Source organism: Nicotiana tabacum, chromosome 9 (assembly GCF_000715075.1).
Source record: "Nicotiana tabacum cultivar K326 chromosome 9, ASM71507v2, whole genome shotgun sequence".
Lineage (NCBI taxonomy): Eukaryota > Viridiplantae > Streptophyta > Magnoliopsida > Solanales > Solanaceae > Nicotiana > Nicotiana tabacum.
In genome coordinates, this window is record NC_134088.1 from 82,473,916 (window position 1) to 82,493,781 (window position 19,866).

General features: G+C 38.5%; 1 protein-coding gene across 1 annotated transcript; it reads right to left on the reverse strand.

The window, feature by feature from the left end:
- Nucleotides 1–8,042: 8,042 nt before the first annotated feature.
- Nucleotides 8,043–16,613, reverse strand: LOC107784868 (tobamovirus multiplication protein 3-like). Its single transcript, XM_075221784.1, has 11 exons — nucleotides 16,246–16,613; nucleotides 15,305–15,399; nucleotides 15,130–15,178; nucleotides 14,947–15,039; nucleotides 14,799–14,870; nucleotides 13,111–13,183; nucleotides 12,983–13,028; nucleotides 9,535–9,598; nucleotides 9,384–9,437; nucleotides 9,002–9,079; nucleotides 8,043–8,421 (listed from the first exon to the last, which is right to left on the reverse strand). Exons 1-11 carry the CDS (start codon nucleotides 16,411–16,413, stop codon nucleotides 8,329–8,331), a joined length of 885 nt encoding a protein of 294 aa, XP_075077885.1. The 5' UTR covers nucleotides 16,414–16,613; the 3' UTR covers nucleotides 8,043–8,328.
- Between the last annotated feature and the right edge of the window lie 3,253 nt (nucleotides 16,614–19,866).

Sequence of the window (19,866 nt, forward strand, 5' to 3'; positions counted from 1 at the left end):
TGGGACGGGTAGTGCATGCATAGGACACGACCTAGAATTGAATTAGAGCGTCTTTAGCTAAACAACTTTAACATAGTAATCGGGTAGCAGGAGATGATAGTTTGTGCCCGCTGAATAATATAAGCAACCCCTACCCTAAGAGAGTTGTGCAGTATTATTTATGTTGCACGGGGTGATCCTTTAGGCTAAAAAACTTAGGACCCTCCCCCATTTTCTTTTATATGTTTATTGTTCATCAAATATAGACTAATCAAGTTGTACTGTATAACCTCTAAAGACTTGTACTGATTATCTATATAGTTTAACTGTTGTCCGATTTTCCTTACACTTGTTCACAATAGAACCTTTAAATTCTTTGTCTTCCCTCGCTTATATGATCACATAGGACAGTTATAATTTATAATCCGCATAGTGTAAAATTCGGTTGGGGCCCACAGTTGTGGACCTCGAAGAGTGCCTAACACCTTCTCTTCGAGGTAATTTAAGCCCTTACCCGATCTTTGGTAACACGGACTAGTTAAAACAGAGTTAGTTGCAAATAGGTGCCCTAACGCACCTCAAAATCGTTAGGTGGCGACTCTTCTATTTTAATACCCATTTAAAAGAGTTGTCACATGTCGAAATCCACTTTCGCGAGAAAACGGAGCGCGACAATAACCCGCCAATCCCAAGAAGCTCCAAATATCTGTAGCTAAAGTAGGTCTAGGCCAGTTCTAAACTACCTCAATGTTCTGAGGATCCACCTTGATAGCCTCGAAAGCTACAACATTATCCAAAAAGGTGACTAAGTCCAAACAGAACTCACACTTCAAAAATTTGGCATATATTTGATGATCCTTCAAAGTCTGAAGCACAATCCGTATGTGCTGCTCATGCTCCTCTCTACTGCGAGAGTAAACCAGAATGTCATCAATGAAGACAATTATGAAGGAATCCAAATAAGGATTGAACACTCGGTTCATCAAATCCATGAAAGCTGTTGGAGTATTAGTCAAACTAAATGACATTACTAAGAACTCGTAGTGACCATATCGAGTCGTAAAAGCTATATTAGGGACATCTGATGCCCTAATCTTCACCTGATGGTAGCCAGATCTCAAATCAATCTTGGAAAACACCTTGGCACTCTGAAGTTGATCAAATAAATCATCAATCCTAGGCCACGGATACTAGTTCTTAATGGTAACTTTGTTTAACTTCCATTAATCTATGCACATCCTCATCGATCTGTCCTTTTTCATAACAAACAACACCGGTGCACCCTGAGGCGAAACACTACGTTTAATGAATCCCTTTTCAAGTAAATCCTGCAATTGATCCTTCAATTCTTTCAACTCAACTGGATCCATATGGTAAGGTAGGATAGAAACAGGTTGAGTGCCCAGAACCAAATCAATGCAAAAGTTAATATCCCCGTCGGGTGGCATACCTGATAAATCTATAGGAAATAGCTTTAGAAACTCACTCGCAGTCGGTATCAAATCCATAGAAGGAACCTCCGTATTAGAATCTCGCATATAAGCCAAGTATGCTAAATACCCCTTCTCAACCATGCACCGAGCCTTCAAATATGAAACCACCCTGTTAGTGGAATGACTGAGATTCCCTCTCCACTCTAATCCAGGCAACCCCAACATGGCTAAAATCACAGTCTTGGCATGATAATCCAAGATAGCATGATATAGGGACAACCAAGCCATACCAAGAATGAGTTCAAATTTCACCATATTCAACAACAAAAGATCAACTACAGTATCAAAGCCATTAATAGTAACAACATAAGACATGTACACTCAATCAACTACTATAGAATCTCCCACCGGTATAGACATAGAAACCAGAACATCAACAAAATCACAAGGCATACTCCAATGCAAAGAAAAATATAAAGACACATACGAATATGTAGAACCCAGATCAAACAACACAGAAGCATCTCTATGACAGACCAAGATAATACCTGTAATAACTGCATCGGATGACTCCGCCTCGGAGTGACCTAAAACTGCATAACAACAGGGATGAACCCTACCAACACTTCCTCCATCTCTCAGACAACCTCTCACTGACTGGACTCCACCTCTAACTGACTAGCCTCCACCTCGGGCTACCTGACCCGCACCTCTAGATGGTTGAGCGAGTGGTGGAGAAATCGGTATCAAAAGTATAGCACAAGTACCATGTTGTGTCATTCTGCCCTGCATCTTGGGATAATATTTCCTGATATGACCCACATCTCCGCACTCAAAGCATCCTCTCTGCTGATGTGGCTGTTGAATCTGAGACTGGCCCCGATGGCCCGAATAACCATTGTAATAGCTTTGAATCAGTGGTGCACTAATAAGAGCTGGAGGTGAACTGAATGCTAGCTGATCTGATCAAGGTCCATAAGCATTACGAGTGCCTACAATACCATGTGTGACTTGTAGGGCTGACTGTATCGGCCTAATAGGATGGCCTCTACCAAAGGAACTCTTGCCGCCAGATGAGGCACCACTAAATCCTCCAAAATGCCGGGGCCTCTTATCAGAGCTCGTCTTTCTCACCTGGCCTCTAATGCACTCAATCCTCCTAGAGCTTTCCACTACCTGATTAAAAGAAATCTCAGTCTCGACCTCTCTAGCCATCTGAAGTTTGATGTCATATGTAAGGCCCTCTATGAACCTCCACACCTTCTGCCTCTCGGTAGGGATCAGGATAGCTGTATGGTGAGACATATCCACAAATCTAGTCTTATACTAAGTAACATTCATACTACCTGTTGTAGGCTCTCGAACTGATTGCATAATTCCTCTGTCTGAGTGAAGGGTATAAACTTTTCCAAGAACAACTGCAAAAACTAAGCCCATGTGAGAGGAGGTGATCCTGCTGGCATGCCCTACTCGTACATCTGCCACCACCTCTTGGTAGAACCATGCATATGAAAGACAGTGAAATCAACTTTGTTGGACATCACTATCTTCATGTTACGTAAAATCTCATGGCAACGGTCCAAGAAGTCATGGGCATCCTCTGAAGGTGCACCACTAAAGTGAGGGGGAAACAACTTGGTGAACCTGTCTAACCTCTTCAGCTCATCCTTACTAGTAGAACTCCTGGGGTCTGGTAACCATGATCCATCGGCTTCGCAGAATGAGTAGCGGGAGTGTAAACTCCTCCCCGGCCTAAGAAACGACCGATGCCACAGGAAACATACTGGCCTGAGCCATACTCTCCATGAGACCAACCATGTAGACTAAGGCGTCCTGAAGCAGTAGGGTAGAAATAAACCCCTCTGAAACTTGATCCGGTCCTACGTATATGTCCTCACCATCTGTGAGAGAATAAGAGAAGAAAGATTCAAACTTCATGATAGAACAAAGTCCCACGATAGAGAAAGAAAGAAAGTGCAGTTTCCTAAAGTCTTATAGCCTCTAGAAGATAAGTACAGATGTCTCTGCATCGATCCTCAAGACTCTACCAAGCTTGCTCATGACTCGTGAGACCTATGCAACCTAGGGCTCTGATACCAATTTGTCACGACCCAAAATCTCAACCATGGAACTATGATGGCGTCTAACATTCGCTTGCTAGGCAAGCCAACATTAGCCAAACAATTAAAGAAGTTTAACAATTTAGAAGCACAATAGTAAGAAATAAGAGTAAAATCTCGTGAAATGTATAATAAATTCATAACCATCGTTGTCTAAGACTATTCCCAGAAACTGGTGTCACAAGTACATGAGCCACTAATAATGCTAAATACAAGTCTGAAATAAAAATACAATGTTGTCTGGAATAATAAACATTAGATAGAAGTAGGAATGGGACTCTAGGGTCTGCGATCGCCAAGTAGCACTACCTCAAGTCTCTTGGAAGAAAGGGTCCGAGCTATCGCCTCCGAACGTTGTTGGGACCAATACCGGGATCTGAAGAAGAATTATAGAGGTGTAGTATGAGTAAAACCGATCCCATATACTCAGTAAGTATCGAGCCTAACCTCAACGAAGTAGTGACGAGGCTATGACAAGACACTCACTATGAACCTTTACTAGCAATAGGCAGAGAAGCAATAACGAGATAGAGAAATGACTAACTACATAATAAACGGTACTAGAAAATAAATGACAGAGGGCCCCAAAATATCATCACTTCACAGTCTTACAACACAACACGGTAGCAGGATCTAATAACCAAGAATAACCACAATACATCCTCTCTGTTGCGACGTGCAACCCGGTCCACATATATATAATAATACTGTTGTGGCGTGAAACATGATCCACATATATGATAATATTGTTTTGATGTGCAACTTGATCCACATATATATAATAATATTATTACAGCGTACAATCTAATCCACATATACCAGTAACAACCAAAAGAATCTTACAGCATAACGTAAAAGGGAACCAAAACGCATAATTCTCTAAAGCAATCTAATATAACATAGTAGAGTGAAACAGAAAATAAGTAAAGGCAATAAGACAAGTAAAAGCATAAAATAGTAGAAGCATCTACCTAATAGCACATGAGAGCATATAACAAGTAAAGGCAGACTATAAATAAAGGCATGAATAAGTGTAAGCATGTAGCAAATAGAGACATGTAACAAGTGAAGGCATGTATTTAACAAGTAAAGACATGTAGCAAGTAGGAGCGCATAACAAGTAAAAATATGGAATAAATTAAGACACGGTATAATTAAGAACATACAATAAAGCGGTAGCATGTTTGAACCCATGACAATCCATATGCACTAATCGCCTTGCATAAATATTGTCCCCACATATAAATCACGTAGAAAATAGACCAATCAAGTCCTAATTCCCTCAAATCAAGGTTAACCGCGATAGTTACCTTTATCCAGAACAATGTCAACAATTCAACACGGCTTTTCTTTTAGAACAATCCTCCAAATCACCTGAATCTAGTCAATTATTGTTCAAACAAGTCAAAGCAATCTTTCGAAACTACCCGCGAATGAAAAAGGTTCAATCTTTAACATAATTTAAAGAGTCAACAAAAAGTCAACCCGGGCTCACATGGTCGAAATCCAAAATTAAGACCAAATCCCGACTACCCATTCACCCCCGAGCCCGAATATGCAATTTATTTCGAAATTTGACCTCAGTTCGAGGTCTAAATCTCAATTTTACAAAATTCCTACAGTCTACCCAAAACCCCAATTTCTAGTTTATGAAATCTTAGATTTGATAATGAAAATTCATGAAAAAATAATGAAAATAAGTTAAAGTAACTAACCTATGAAGTTAGGAAGAAATTGCTCTCCAAAAATCGCCTCTTTGGAGTCTAGGTTTCAAAAATATTGTAAAATGAGCTAAGTCCCAAAATTTCTAACTTTTTGCGATGTTCGCAAAAGCAAACCACTGATCGCAACTGTGATCGGTGCATGAGCTCATCTAATGTCGCAAATGCGACACTATGATTACAAATACGAACCTGGGATCATCGCAAAAAGCGGAATTAGCTTCGCAAAAGCGAAGTTGTCCCCTATTCTCCGGAGTGCAAATGCAATAACTCAATCGCAATTGTGAAGGCCACCTCCCTCGCAAAAGCAGACATAGCTTCGCAAATGTGAAGCTGTCCAACCCTCCTCTAGCATCGCAAAAGCGACAAGGACTTCACAAATGCGAAGTCTTCCAGCCCCTGCCCAACATTGCAAATATGAGCCTCACTTCGCAAAAGCAAAACTTGCATTTGCGAACAGGTCATCGCAAATGCGAGACCCGCAGTTCAGCTACACCAGAAATCTCCCAGCTATGCAAAATCATCTGCAACCCATCCAAAACTCACCCGAGCCTCTCGGGCCCTAGTACGAACATTCACACAAGTGTAATAACATTATACAAACTCACTCGTAAGCTCAAATCATCAAAATAACATCAAAAATCAAAAATCGATCATCAAAACTCAAGATTTATAAAGTTCAAAACTCAATTTTCTAACTTTTCACATAAAGTTACTATTTTCTAGGACCTTGTCACTGCATTAATTATTGATATTGCTTATTGATATTACTTTTTCAGGTATATTTTCTGACTCGTGGCTTGCTGGTACTACCTTTCTGGTTATGTTGTTGGTACTATTCTATTGTCGCATTTCATCTTCTTGTGCTGAGGGTCTATTCGGAAACAGCCTCCTTACCCCCAGGGTAGGGGTAAGGTCTGCGGACACACTACCCTCTTCAGACCCCACTTGTGGGATTATACTGGGTTGTTATTGTCACATAAAGTGCTAAAGTGGCCTCGGGTCACCCCGGACCCCAACCAAACATGCGTACAAGTCCAAAATCATCATACAGATCTATCGGAATCGTCAAAACAACGATCCGAGGTCGTTTACCAAAAACGTTGACCGTGGTCAATTCTAGCCATTTTCAAAGATTAAAAAATACATTTTTAAAAAAAAATCACATTTAAACTTTCCAGAAATCGACACGGACCGCGCACACAAGTCATAAATAATCAAATCGAGCTATTGAAATACAAAAAGGGGAAGCTAGTACTCAAAACGACCTATCGGGTCATTACATCAAATATAACACAGATGATGTATTTGGTAATCCAGGTAAGAGTGTATTGATGTGGTGGGAAGAGTATATCAAGCTGAAGGCGATCCCCATAACTACAGTTTTTGGGTATTGTTTGGCATAATGCACGTTGCTATCACGGTTTGGAGCACAATCAATTGCCAATTCTTGCAAGCAATCATCCATCATAGATGGGATTAATCATACCTTATCATAGACGCGTCTAATTCTTTGGAGATTCTCAATGCAGCATGCGCTGAAATTCATGGATCCAAATTGATCGGAGAAAAAAATCGCGCTACACAAAATTTGAGGAAAGATAGAGAACTTTTTATGCTTTCCTGATCAAATTAAGAGTTCACTTTGCTAGTCAACTAATACTTCACACCAGTAGTTTAAGGAATTGGTCAGCTACGAGTTGGAGCCTGACTCGAAAAAATTAAGATTTAGGGTAGATTCAATACCCAAAGTTTGCGTTTTGATTCATAGGAGTTCCAGATATTGTTTTTCATTTCACGTATCGCCCTCCCACCCAATTTTTACTGGTAAAAAGATGGTCTCATTTTGCTGATACATTGAAGCCACATAGAGGAATGTTTTAACTTTTTCAATTGCTCAGAAATACATTGGGAGCTTTTAATTGTTGAAGAACATGCTTCAAATTACTACATATAGTCTTTTTGTTAATGTCTGTAGACTAATTTGATAGTTTTCAGGGTATATGAATTTTTTTATTTTTCTACATGACTCCATCGTGGCAAATGCCAGAGTCAAGCTAGCCAGCCATTAAAGGAAAGATCACGTGGGACAAAATTATAATGGAAAATGTTAGACAAATCACATACTGTGGGTTAAGTTTATACCTTTTCCCTTTAAAAAATGGACCTCATTACAACTAAGCTTGAAAAGTCGCTCATACCTAATCAAATGCGATCAAACTTGAGACAAAAGTTAAGAGGCAAAATCATTAGCCGCAAATTCTCAACTTGATACCTAACGGTCGGAGCCATGCAATAGATGTTGGAAATGCAGAATTGCAAGTCCACCAACCAGTCCTCTTCCAAAGGACAAAAGGAGATAGGTCCATCCATTCAACCAGCTATTTTGGTTGATCATCTCGACCATCAAGAAATCAGCAAGCACGACTACTCATAAGCTCATGGATCAGAGCACAGCATTTCAGTTTCAGGTATGTTCCATGAAATCTTTGCTCGTTTGATGAATCAATAAACCATCGTCTACTATGAATCATACAAAATCATATTTTCTTATTATGATGGTAAAGATCCTGTATTAATCATGCTATGATAGTAGCCAACACCTTGTAAGTAATAGACCAACCCAATGTATCCAAACTTGGGAGACGCAATGGCGGCTGTGGATCGGAACGTTAGGACAGCAAGCAACCAGGGTGGAGAATGAGGGTATTTGTGATCACGTAAAACCAACGACTATCTAAGATTGAGCCAAAAGATTACAGAACCCGAGCTGGGAAACAACCATGAAATTTCAGGGGGGAAAATGAATCAATTGAAATCTGACACATACAAAGACGAATAATATACCAAAAATCATAACATGCTTCACAATTCCTTCTTTAACTAATAGTACCAAACAGAACTACACAATCTGCCAAGTGGGGACAAACAGACATTTCATTGTCCATCACAAACCACACTCCATTTACATGATCACTCCTCTCGTATTTCTTGCTTTCAATCATATCCAGGTAAGAAAAGTATCAATACCTGATCCCGGGGGTTGATTTCCATCATTAACTACCCTCTAGCATATTAGCGAATAGGGTGGTACTGTGTGATCCCTCGCTTTGGAGGCAACTTCCTCAAAATAAAAAGGACAAGTGAAGAAGGCAGTATCTCCACCAACTGCAAAGAGTTTAAGAAGTTTGCTTAATCTCAAACATAAAGAGTTTAAGAAGTTTGCTTAATCTCAAACATATAAACAAGTATTACTCCACCTTTCATGCACTTTCTACCCGGCAACCTCAAAGTAAAAAGCACCATATCCAAGAATGCACTCACAATTTGATATTTAGATCAAACCAAGGTTTAGCTAGGACACAAAACCAAATGAAAGAAATAACCATGCTTTAATTTCAGAACAGGATTTCCGCTCCTTCTGTCTCAAATATTTCACCACAATCTTAAGATTGAAGCCAATTTTCAATGTAACCAAAAATGTCAACCAAGAGAGAAATCTGAATTCATGGCATAAGCAAGAAACTCCTATCCCCAAACCAAAAGACAATAGAAAAGTTGGCACATAAAAACAGGTCGTAAGATGCCACAAGCTGATATATCATGTGAGTTATCCAAGTTGGTCATGATTTGGCAATTATTAAATACAGAATACTGACTGTCAATAGTTCTCTTTTTCATTATGGCACAACGACCAATATGCACACCTAAAGAAGTACTACCAAAAGTTCAATGATATGGAGCTTACCAGGTAATATATCAAATTCAAAATTGGATGATCCAAAACATCAAGATCTGCAGCTTTATTAAATGCATTGAAGCACATCTGTGGCAAAGAAACACTTACTATTAAGCCATATAGAAGAACCACATTGGCTTCATGCCCTTTATAAACAAAGCTAATGCATCAGCCAAGACTTTATTATAAAAGGTGGTGCTCGGGCCAGCTTGCACGCATATCAACTAAGACTAATTTGTTGTATCAAGAAGGTACTAGAGAAAAAGAAACCATCTAAAGCAAAACATAGATTACATTCACACCCGACAAACATGGTGGAACTACTTACGGGGCTCTCACCTAGCAATAAGTCAGTTAAAGATTGCTTATATCACAAAGAATACAGACTTACCATAACGCATCTAATGAGGAAGCATGAAAAACATATTGTTGTGACATAGCCAACCTGCAGAAGCCCAAATGTACGAGCAGTCAAAATACCTAAAATAAGAAGAAACAACCATCCAAAAAGAAAAATACTAACAAAGATACTAATAATGTACCTCCTGTAGCTTTTTGCGTCTTCCTTTTGATTCTACTGGAAACCGCTGTAACATAAGGAAAAGCCTGGAAGGAAGTGATAGAAGATCAAGGCAAATTGTGAGGTGATATTGAAGGATGAATATGAACGACACACAAGTTGCACGGACCTAATTCTTCAAACGTAAGAGTAAGCAAGGTATCCAAGTGTGGATATAGCAAAGGTCAATCCACAAACTAAACAAGCATATGATATCCACTTTAGGAGCACCAAAAGCACTTTATCGAAGTATCTTATCATTTTAATAACTATTTTCATTTTCTAACAGCATGTTTCAACAATACTATGCAGCTGTTTGCGTTAGTACAAACGAATTAAGATGTGAAAAGCTAAGAAAGCAGTGTAGTCAAGGGCAAAAAGTGTCTAAAGGCCCCAAGATATGCTGAGCCTTTAAGTGCAAAATATGATTAAATAGTGGGCTTCAGCAAAGAAAATTATAAACACAAAGAAAAATTTCTGGACAGCAGAATGGAAAAGCAATAATAAAGCCAAATGTATGACATAAAAATCATCTAGATCAAGTTCAAAAATCACTTTTCCAACCAACAAGACAGATACTGCTTATCTGCCTCAGATGTTTGTCATATGCATCTAAAGCCTAAACAATATTATATGTTCTACGATGTTGCAGCTGTGAATACACATGTCACCTTCAGTTCCAAGACATCCCTATTTTCTGCACTCAATGCTTTTCTATCTATACAAAGGGGAGAAAGAGAATCTAACTATGTGAAAAGTATGACAAACTGACAACAGTCGCCAACACAGCTGAAAGGCAAACCATCAAAAGACTGATAAATTACTTAATCCACCACATTTTTGGCCTTAGTTATTCTTTTGCGACCCTCTTACATCCCTAGCTATTTAGTACTTTCCATCATGTTTGTATCTTGAAATGTTCTTAAATCAACAACACAAAAACTACTGCAAGAGAGGGGATGATTGTACTTTCTTCAATCATCCATCATCTTCAACTTCTAGCTCACCGTTTCTTCCCCTTCTAGGTCCATTAGATATCGCTATACCATGGAATGCCAATATGCTGTACTTTTATAGTGCCAATGTTCATATATTTTATGCATGGCAGATCAGTGTCTATTCTACCAGCTACTAAACCCAATAATTTTGCAGTCATTTGAATAACAAAAGTAACCTATCCATCTATATTTACCGAGAAAAAGGAAGAGAGGAAATTTTGTGGCTTTCTCATTTGGTCATGCTATACCTATAAGCACCTTTTCTAACAAGAAACAACTGAAAGAATAGTAGTCTAGCCAAAAATATTAGAAAATGCAGCAAAAGCAAACAGTTCATGATCCTAACATTCAGCTAAAGTTACAAACCACTTACAATAATACAGACACATTTGGCAACAATGCTATAGCGCCATTTTCTTAGAAAGTATTTTGGCCTGCTAAAGATGAATGATAAAGCCGGGTTATAGTGGCCACACTGGGTAATTATCTACTATCACTGACACTTAAAGGAGTGGTAGAATACTGTGCAGAAGAGGGGGGATAATGACTAGCCTATATGTGGATTCAGATGCAGTATCGGAAACCAAAATAAGAATCTTACAGTCAGATTCGCTTTTTCCTAGATCTTAGAATTCAGGATACAGATAGAAGCAAGCAATGATACTGCTTAAAGTTATGTCCAACTCCGTAAAATAGAACCTGTGGAATGTAACTACAAATATCATGCCTGAGAAGATCCGTGAATATGAATTTTCCAGAAATATGGGGTGATGAAGGACAATTTACCTTTCACTAAAAGTGTAACTAAGAAAGTTTGCAATTCTAACATATAAACTTGCTAGTTATTTTTTAAATGTTGACAAGGATAACACTAGCCAAATGTTATTTTTCTTTACTTATTTTTGAAAGGTTAGACATCCATTAATGATAAACTCTAGCGGTGAACCATTTATGAATACACTGATATATTCGGTAACAATGCTATAGCACCATTAGTAACTCAGCAATTTGCCCACCTAAAGATGAATGAAAAAGTAACGCCGGGTATTTTCTACTATCAAGGACACTTGACTGATACAATAACATGTAGAGAGGGGGGACTCACTTATGGTACGTGGACTGGGGCTTCCTTATCATACACGGGTGCAAATTGAAGAGTCAGGTTCGTTGTCTCGTAGATTTTTGAATATGGGATACAGATAGGAGTACACTAATATGCTGCTTAAAATTATGTCCAACTCCAACATTAGAACTCTTAAAATGTAACTACAAGATCATGCATGAAAAGACTTTTGACAATTATACTCAATTAATTTTCAAAAAATGATATCAATAGGCATGACGATGAAAGTTTACTTGAACTTTCACTAAAAGTAAGTGTAATTGAAGATATTTTACTTTTTTAACAAGTTAATTTGCTACTAATTTTCTAAAACGTCAACAAGGATAACATTAGCCAAATGTTACTCTTCAGTTATTTTTTAAATGTTTGACATCCATTACTGTCGTGATAATATTGTTTTGTGTTCATTCAATCTAACACCTGCCAAATTCTTTCTTCTGTGTTAGGGACTTCACTCTGGATTATTCTTTAGAGTTGAGGGAAGACTTCAATGGGGGAATCTTCCACTTTTCAGCTAGGAAAAATGATGATGAAGATGATCGATACAGAGGATGCGAATGGGAAGACGGCAATGCCGAGGTTAATGGTAGCATAGCCAGACTAGCTTTTCAGCATGGGATGCTTCCTCCACTCCTCGCTCCTCCTAAAGAGCTCTCCAGTCATTTCTCAAAGGTTTCAATTTTCAATATTTTTCTCCTATCTTCTCTAATTCACCATATTGGAGTTTGTTTTCTTTCATTTTCCTTCTTTTCTTTCCTCTCTTCCTCTGCCCCCCACCCCCCCTCTTTTTCCCTCCTCCTTCATCTTCCTCATTACCTTTGTCCTCTTTGTCGATGTGCACTCCTTGCATCAGCTGAATGCAGTATAGATCCCACAACTCTGTTGAAATTGTCCCGTGTCAACACGGATCACCAAAAGTAACTGAAAGATCCGCATAAAATGCATGCCAGCTTATACAAAAATACATAAGTTCAGAAAAATGTGAAGCTTAGGGCTCCACAGGATTCATCTCATGAAGGTTTAAATCTGTGGTTGTATAGGCTAGTAAGCAGATCGTCCTTCAATCCAGAAGATTTTGGCTTTCAATCAAGCAAACAACAATTGACAACATAAAAAACTCTAGCTTTTAATGCGGAAGAGTTACGAATAGCCACTAATCAGAAGATAAGCATCCTTTATACGAATGATAGAAACAAGTGCTAAGCCATATGCTTGTGAGCTTGGTTTATACCCATTTTGCATGAGGTTCAACAAATGCACATTTGGTACTCTCAATCACAGAGCGACTGATAATAGAAATTAGATTTTACCTTCCACCATAAAGGAGAAACCCTAATGCTGCAAATAGGGATACACCTGCCAGTACATTGTGTTAGTACTTTGCAACAGATCCATACAATCAAAAGCACTTAAAATAAGTTAAACCTAAAACAAGAACCTGCAAAGAACATCTTGGATAAGATCACAAGTACTCGAATAGGTTTCCACCATATTATCAGCCACAATATAATCTGCAAGATATTAGAAAGAAAGAAATAATCAGCAATGAACATCCACCAAAAAGGTATAGCAATTTAAAAGAATAAATCTTTGTTTCACATGTTTCATGTAACAGTTCCACGAGAAAACATAAGCCTTTGTATGCCTAACTGTGACAGTAAGTGTCTCACCAAGAAATGCAGTCATGATAAAGTATCTTCAAACAGCAAACATGTGTTCCCATCAATGACACTTCATTTGATATAACCTAAGATATGAGCGGTCTCAACATTTTGTGATATACATGGCATTGTGCCAGTTTTAATTTCTTTTTCTTTTACCATTATAAAGGTTGTAATGTTGATAATCCAACAACCAGAAGGTGCTGCAGACCCTTGGAAGGGAAATATTTAATAATTACTGATGCTCATATGGAGGGTGCCCTTTTTGTTTGGGAGGGGAAGGGATGGCAAGGGAAATATGTGAACTACCCCATGAACGACATGACTAGATTTTGAACTCAGGCTGGGTTAAGAAGAGGTATCGAGCCAAGCTGAAGCCTTGTTGAATAACAGAGAAGATTTAAGGCCCATTTGCCATAAGATCTTAAAGACTGTATCCAGTTGTATAATTGATACGATTCAAGGCTCATTTACAAGATGTTTCTTGAAGTGCTACTCTTTCCCAACCACTTACCTCTAAGTTTATGCTGGCTTATAGAAGCTTCGAGCCCAACTGTAGCCTGTTTGTATGATTAAGTAAACTCAAGGCTCATTTACCATTCTATGATCTGCAACAGCCACGACGCTTCTCCTTCCCAAACACGTACCGCTAAGTTTATGCTGGCTTAGGTAAAGGCTTCAAGCCAGGCTGAAGCTTGTTTGTATAATGATTAAGAAGACTCAAAGGCTCATCTATCCAATTTTATGATCTTTAACAGCCATGGTGCTGCTCCTTTCCAAGAACATACCACTAAGTTTATGCTGGCTTAGGTAAAGGCTTCGACCCAAGCTGAAGCCCCATTCGTATTATCAAGAAGACTCAAGGCCCATTTATCATTTTATGATCTTCAACAGCCACAGTGCTGCCCTTTCCCTTATACATACAGCTAAATTTTATTGCTTGATGCCATCCATCCCAACCTCTGCTTCATATTAATTTGCCTCTTTCGAAGCAGCTTCTGCAACAAAACTGATGCAGATAAGCAAATGATGGTCCGTTAGCGAATTGCAGAACACGTGTCCAGATGCATTCTCTCTCCTTCTTCCTTCATCGCACAACCACCACACCACCACCCACCCACCCACCCGGCGCCCATCTATTCATTTCTCTTTTTGAGCTGGAAAATAGTATTTACACACTATGTAGACCAACTTTAAACAATATATTATAAAATCAAGGAATGACAAAGAACTATTGGATAAAATTAAGTCAATAAAAAGAATACACAAAGGCAAAGAATGAAAAGATCTGTAAATTAAGAAAATCAGTGATAGTATGAAACCTGATTTTCATTTTTTTATATAAATATAGTGATGTCCAAACTCCCAGACCAGAGTTTATTTCTAGATAGCACCAAATAAGTTGATGCTCTTACAATACTGTTTATTCAACAAAAAAATAATTGCATAACTATCACATATTTACCTGGATAGCATAAACCACTCCATTAATTGTGAAGAAACTAGGTCTAAGCCCATCCGTGGATACGGCACGTGCCTGTGACAGGAAAGAGAGATATTTAAACCTCGACAAGAGAATAATCTGCACAGATTGAGAAAGAGACCACAAGTACCTGGTAGTATATCTCAGCCCAGAATAATACTAGCAGGGCATAAGTTGTGAAGAATGCAAGACTTGGCATATCAAGCAAAATATGTTGGACAATCTGCCAAAATGTAGCATACAACGTTAAGAACTGAAAGGAGTGTACAGACAAAGACATCAACCGGACATCAAGATAGTTGTGGTGCCTAACCTCGGGGTACAATTTCTGAACATCCCGCCGAAATGCAAAAACTAGAGACAATTAAATAACAAAGCCAACAATCAAAACAAAGAGTAGCATATAGGACTAATCATTTGAAAAACATGTGTAATGAAACTTCCCATTAGGATCTTTAAGGGGAGAAAATTAGAATAAGGAAAGATACCGACCCCCATTCACCAAGAAATTGAGAAAGTGGAAGACTTTTTGAGTGGTCCAACCATATTCAGGAACTCTCATTTGAATGCGAATTAATTGAACCTGAAATTGCCAAGTTGGAATGTCAGAAAAAAATTCCACAGCAGCAGATAAACTTAAGTATTAGCGCCAGCGAGAACAGTTGTTGAGAGCAACAACTGATTAACAATATAATTATTTGATGTGCGCGGACACACATATGACCTTAAACTTGAAACAAGTATACCAAAATCAATCAATGAGACACAGACAAAACCAATTTGGTGAAGCTTCAAATATCAAACTACAAATGTGTCCCTCTTTTTTGCACACGTAAACAAATTAGTGAGAAATTAAAACAGTTTTAACTTTAATCAAATATATACATACATATTATAAGTGCAATTTTTCCTGGTTCACCTGACCTCCTCATAATTTGCCATGATTAAATGACCAGCGTGAACTCCAACCCACCCACCCACCCAAAAAAGAAAACTAAAAACAATCAAAAACTTTCAGGGAGAAAAACCATGCAATTCTTTATTAAACGTTTTACCTAACTTTCCTTTTCGGTTTCAAATTTTGTTTTAATAACTATCAAGTTTCCATATTCGTTGCAAGTGCCGCCAAACACAAGTCAAATATGCCTCAAATTTGAAAGTTTCATAGAGCTCTCGTGTAATTTCATTCCCTTGACATTCAGATTCATTTCTGAAGTTACATGATGCACAGGAGATTCAATTCAAAATTCACAATAAAGAGGTCTAGTAAATTACCACCTACTATCAGATTTTTCATACATCTGCGAATTGCCATAATATGTGTGTATGCGTGTGCGCCAGCTTACTTACCAAATAACATCCAATTCAGGTAAAATTACATTCACAAAATTCAGAATTTCAAAAAGCAGAGAGGGAAAGAGAGAAATACAAGAGCAACGGCGGAGACAATGCCGTAGAAGATAGCGAGGACGTGGAATATACGGTCTTGCCAAGCTCGAGATCTGTTCACCTCTTCCCACCAACTAATTGCCTCATTCTTCAGGTGGTACGCCACCGCCGCCGCCGACGGGCCTACCACCATCTCTGCCCGTCCCATCGCCGGAGATTCCAAAATTCAAATCAAATCAGACTCCTGTTTGTTTCCTTTTTGGTACCCGAATTATTTTTTTCGTTTCCTTTTTTGCTTAAATCTTGTGTTCCTCTTTCTTTTTTCTTTTTTCTTTTTTCTTTTTTTTTAACGGCCGGCTAGGAAGGAGAGGTATAAATGTGCTTTACAGCCACGTATCTATCCTTGTCGGATTCCAAATACGATCACGTCGGGTGATGGAGTTATTCAGGGGTAATATTGTCATATATGTACAAATCCTTAATGCATTAAGTTAAGAAAATGAATGGACGAGTAACCGTCATAGCCGGTGATTCCTTCCCGCTTGTTTTGGACAAATTACACGTGGGGTGACGATGGAGATGGGTGTACTTTTCGTTTCGTATCTGCATTCAATTTACCTCATTACTTGTTCTTATCACAAACGATTTAGGAATTGTTATACAATTTTCCTGGTGGCTTTAAACTAATAAAATTATTTTTGAAATTTTAATAAGCTTTTCAGGAAAAATAATTTGAAAGACAAAGTTAGTTAAAATTTAAAATAACTCACAAAAAGTATCACGCAATAACATTTCGTCGGAAAATTTAATTAAATACAAATATAAATAATATGCAAAAAGAAAGAATGACGTATAGATAATGTAACGTCACATTGATCGATCTGTGCCACTTGCTCCATTAGTTAGGCGTTTCAATAACTTGTACATGCAGGTCCAGGGTTTGAGCCCCAACCCCATATGTGTTTCTATTGATTTTTAAGTTTTTGAGCTTTATTATTGAAAAGGGCTGCAATGTGACGCCCCATAAAATTTTCGCTATCTATTTCATCCTCGGAAACAGACAAGAGTGGTTGCTCTAGTGGTGAGCACCTGATAGTAGGCTATATTCATGCAATTTAGACACTACTTATATTCTAATTTAGCCGCACTTTATTGATATTTGAATGCTAAAAGATAACAAAATGCTCTAATTAAGAATTTGATGCTTTGCAGGAGCTACTCCGAGCTAGGAGGGAGCTAACGAGTGTTTTGGAGTCAACATGGAATATGAAAGGGCAATCGAAGGTTAGCCCGGTCGAAAAGGAGCGAGAAAAGCAAGCGAAATGACCCCTCCAGGTGCGCGGCCGCGAACTGGTCCGCGAACTCAAGGCAGTGAGGCAGTCCAAATCCGCGGCCGGATCCGCGGCCGCGGACGGGCAGACGAAAGCCAAACACACAGGGTTAATTATGTAATTTCTTATACAACTAACCTAAACCTATATGAAACCTAAACTCTCCCAGAAGTGGGGGATAGCTGTTTTTAGAAGATTTTAGAGGCAAGAACGAGGGAGAAAAGACGGATAAATTCCTAAGAGTTTTCATCTTCTTCTTCATACTTCTATTTGTTGATTATGAATTATTTTAGTGATTTATTTTCCATTAGTATGAGTAGCTAAATCTATTATCTAGGGTTTATGGAACCAATTATTGGATGAAGTCTTGACTCTATTTTGTTATAATTGAGCCGTATTTATTCTATGATTGTTCAATTATGTATTGTATTGTGGTTAATTGAAAGGGCCCTCGATTAATCGTGTTTATTCACCTTGTGTTTCTTGAGAAAGAACACTTGGTTAGATTGTTGTTGAACAACACCACTTTTGGGGAAGTTAAGAGATTAATTACTTGAATTTAAAAGTGGGGTTAGAAATAACGAAGCTTTGGTGGGATAATTCTGCGTTGCATAAATTGTTAACTAGAGTAGTTCGAGAGAATGCTTCTAGTAAATTATCGTAATTGATCGAAAGGTAATTACGGTAGCCCGGAACTCATAATCCTCATAGAGTATTACGGCGAGATTATAGCTAAAGAGTTGAGAATTAATCCGGCAATTGGGAAAATCAATAGCCCTAGATTTATTTACCCTTGAATTCAATTTTAGTCTTGATTATTGCTAATTTTATTGTCATTTTTCCTTGGCTAAATAAATTCCACTGATTATTCATAAAACTATTGCATCTGGAAGTTGTCTGAGTTTATCATTAGCATTATTTAAGGTTGTAGTAAATAGGTTAGTTCCCTGTGGGATTCGACTCCAGGACTTGAACCGGATTATATTTACAGCAACCGCTTAGTCCTTCTTACAAGGCATAGTTGGGCGTGATCAAATTTTGGCGCCGTTGCCGGGGAACTAACGGTGTTATTTATTACAACTTAGAAGAATTGTTAGGATTCTTAGTTTAGATCAATTTCTTATGGTGTTTAAATTTTTTTCATTGAAATTCTCACGTTTGAATTCTCTTGTGACTCATGTGTATGCCTAGAAGCTCTTCGAGGACTGGTGAACTTTTTGAAGGACTCTCAGACCCCGAGAAAGCATTCAAGGCATTAAATCGAGCCAACAAGAAGAACAAACAGTTACAACAAAAATACACACTCAAAATTGAAATGGACAAAGTGGACGATGTCAACGAAAACAATCGGAATAATCGGGTTGACCCAAACAATGGAGTGGTGGAACCTCTTATGCCAGAAGCTGCTCTATATGATTGGGCACAACCAACTGCTGATAACTTAGCCACCGCCATTGCTGTACCTCAGATACGAGCGGAGACATTCCAGATCACCAACAACATACCGCATCCATTGCAAAATAAAGGATTGTTCTCCGGGTCATACATTGAAGACCCACAATAATATCTGAAGAATTTTCTATCAATATGTGTGACCCAAAGACAGCCGAATGTGACTCCTGAAGCCATCAAGCTATTACTATTTTCATTCTTTGTGACTGGAGAGGCTCAAACTTGGCTGAATTCACTCCCAATAAACTCCATTGCCACTTGGGAAGAATTAGTCAAATAGTTCTTAAACAAGTTTTATCCTCCCAACAAGACTGCAAGGCAGATTGATGAGATATTGCAGTTCAGGCAAAAACTAACTGAGTCCTTGCAAGAAACCTGGGAGAGGTTCAAGGGTATGCTAGTGAAGTGTCCACACCATGGCATTCCAGATCAGATGCTAGGACAGAGATTCTACATGGGTTTAGCAGATAGTTTGAAGGCCAATGTAGACGCTTCAGCTGGGGGTGTATTTTTTAGCAATACGTTCACAGAGTGCAAGATTCTTCTTGACAAGATGGCTCAAAATTCAGGCTGGATGGCTAGAGGTACGACACTTGCACCAATAGTGCATTCTGTTGCTCTTGACCCAAACAATTCCCATGTAGAGAACATAGCCACTCTCATGACTCAGATGAGCATACTGATAAAGAAAATTGATGAGATGGGTACAAAGCAAGTGCACATTGTTGATACAACGAATGGAGGATTGTGCACTCCTTGCATAAACCAGTCATATGTGTGCTCGTGGAGAGAATAACAATCAGGGCTTCAGAGAAGACATGAATTATGTCAATAATTTTGGAGGTCAGGGGCAAGGTGGGCAACAATGGGGACCATTA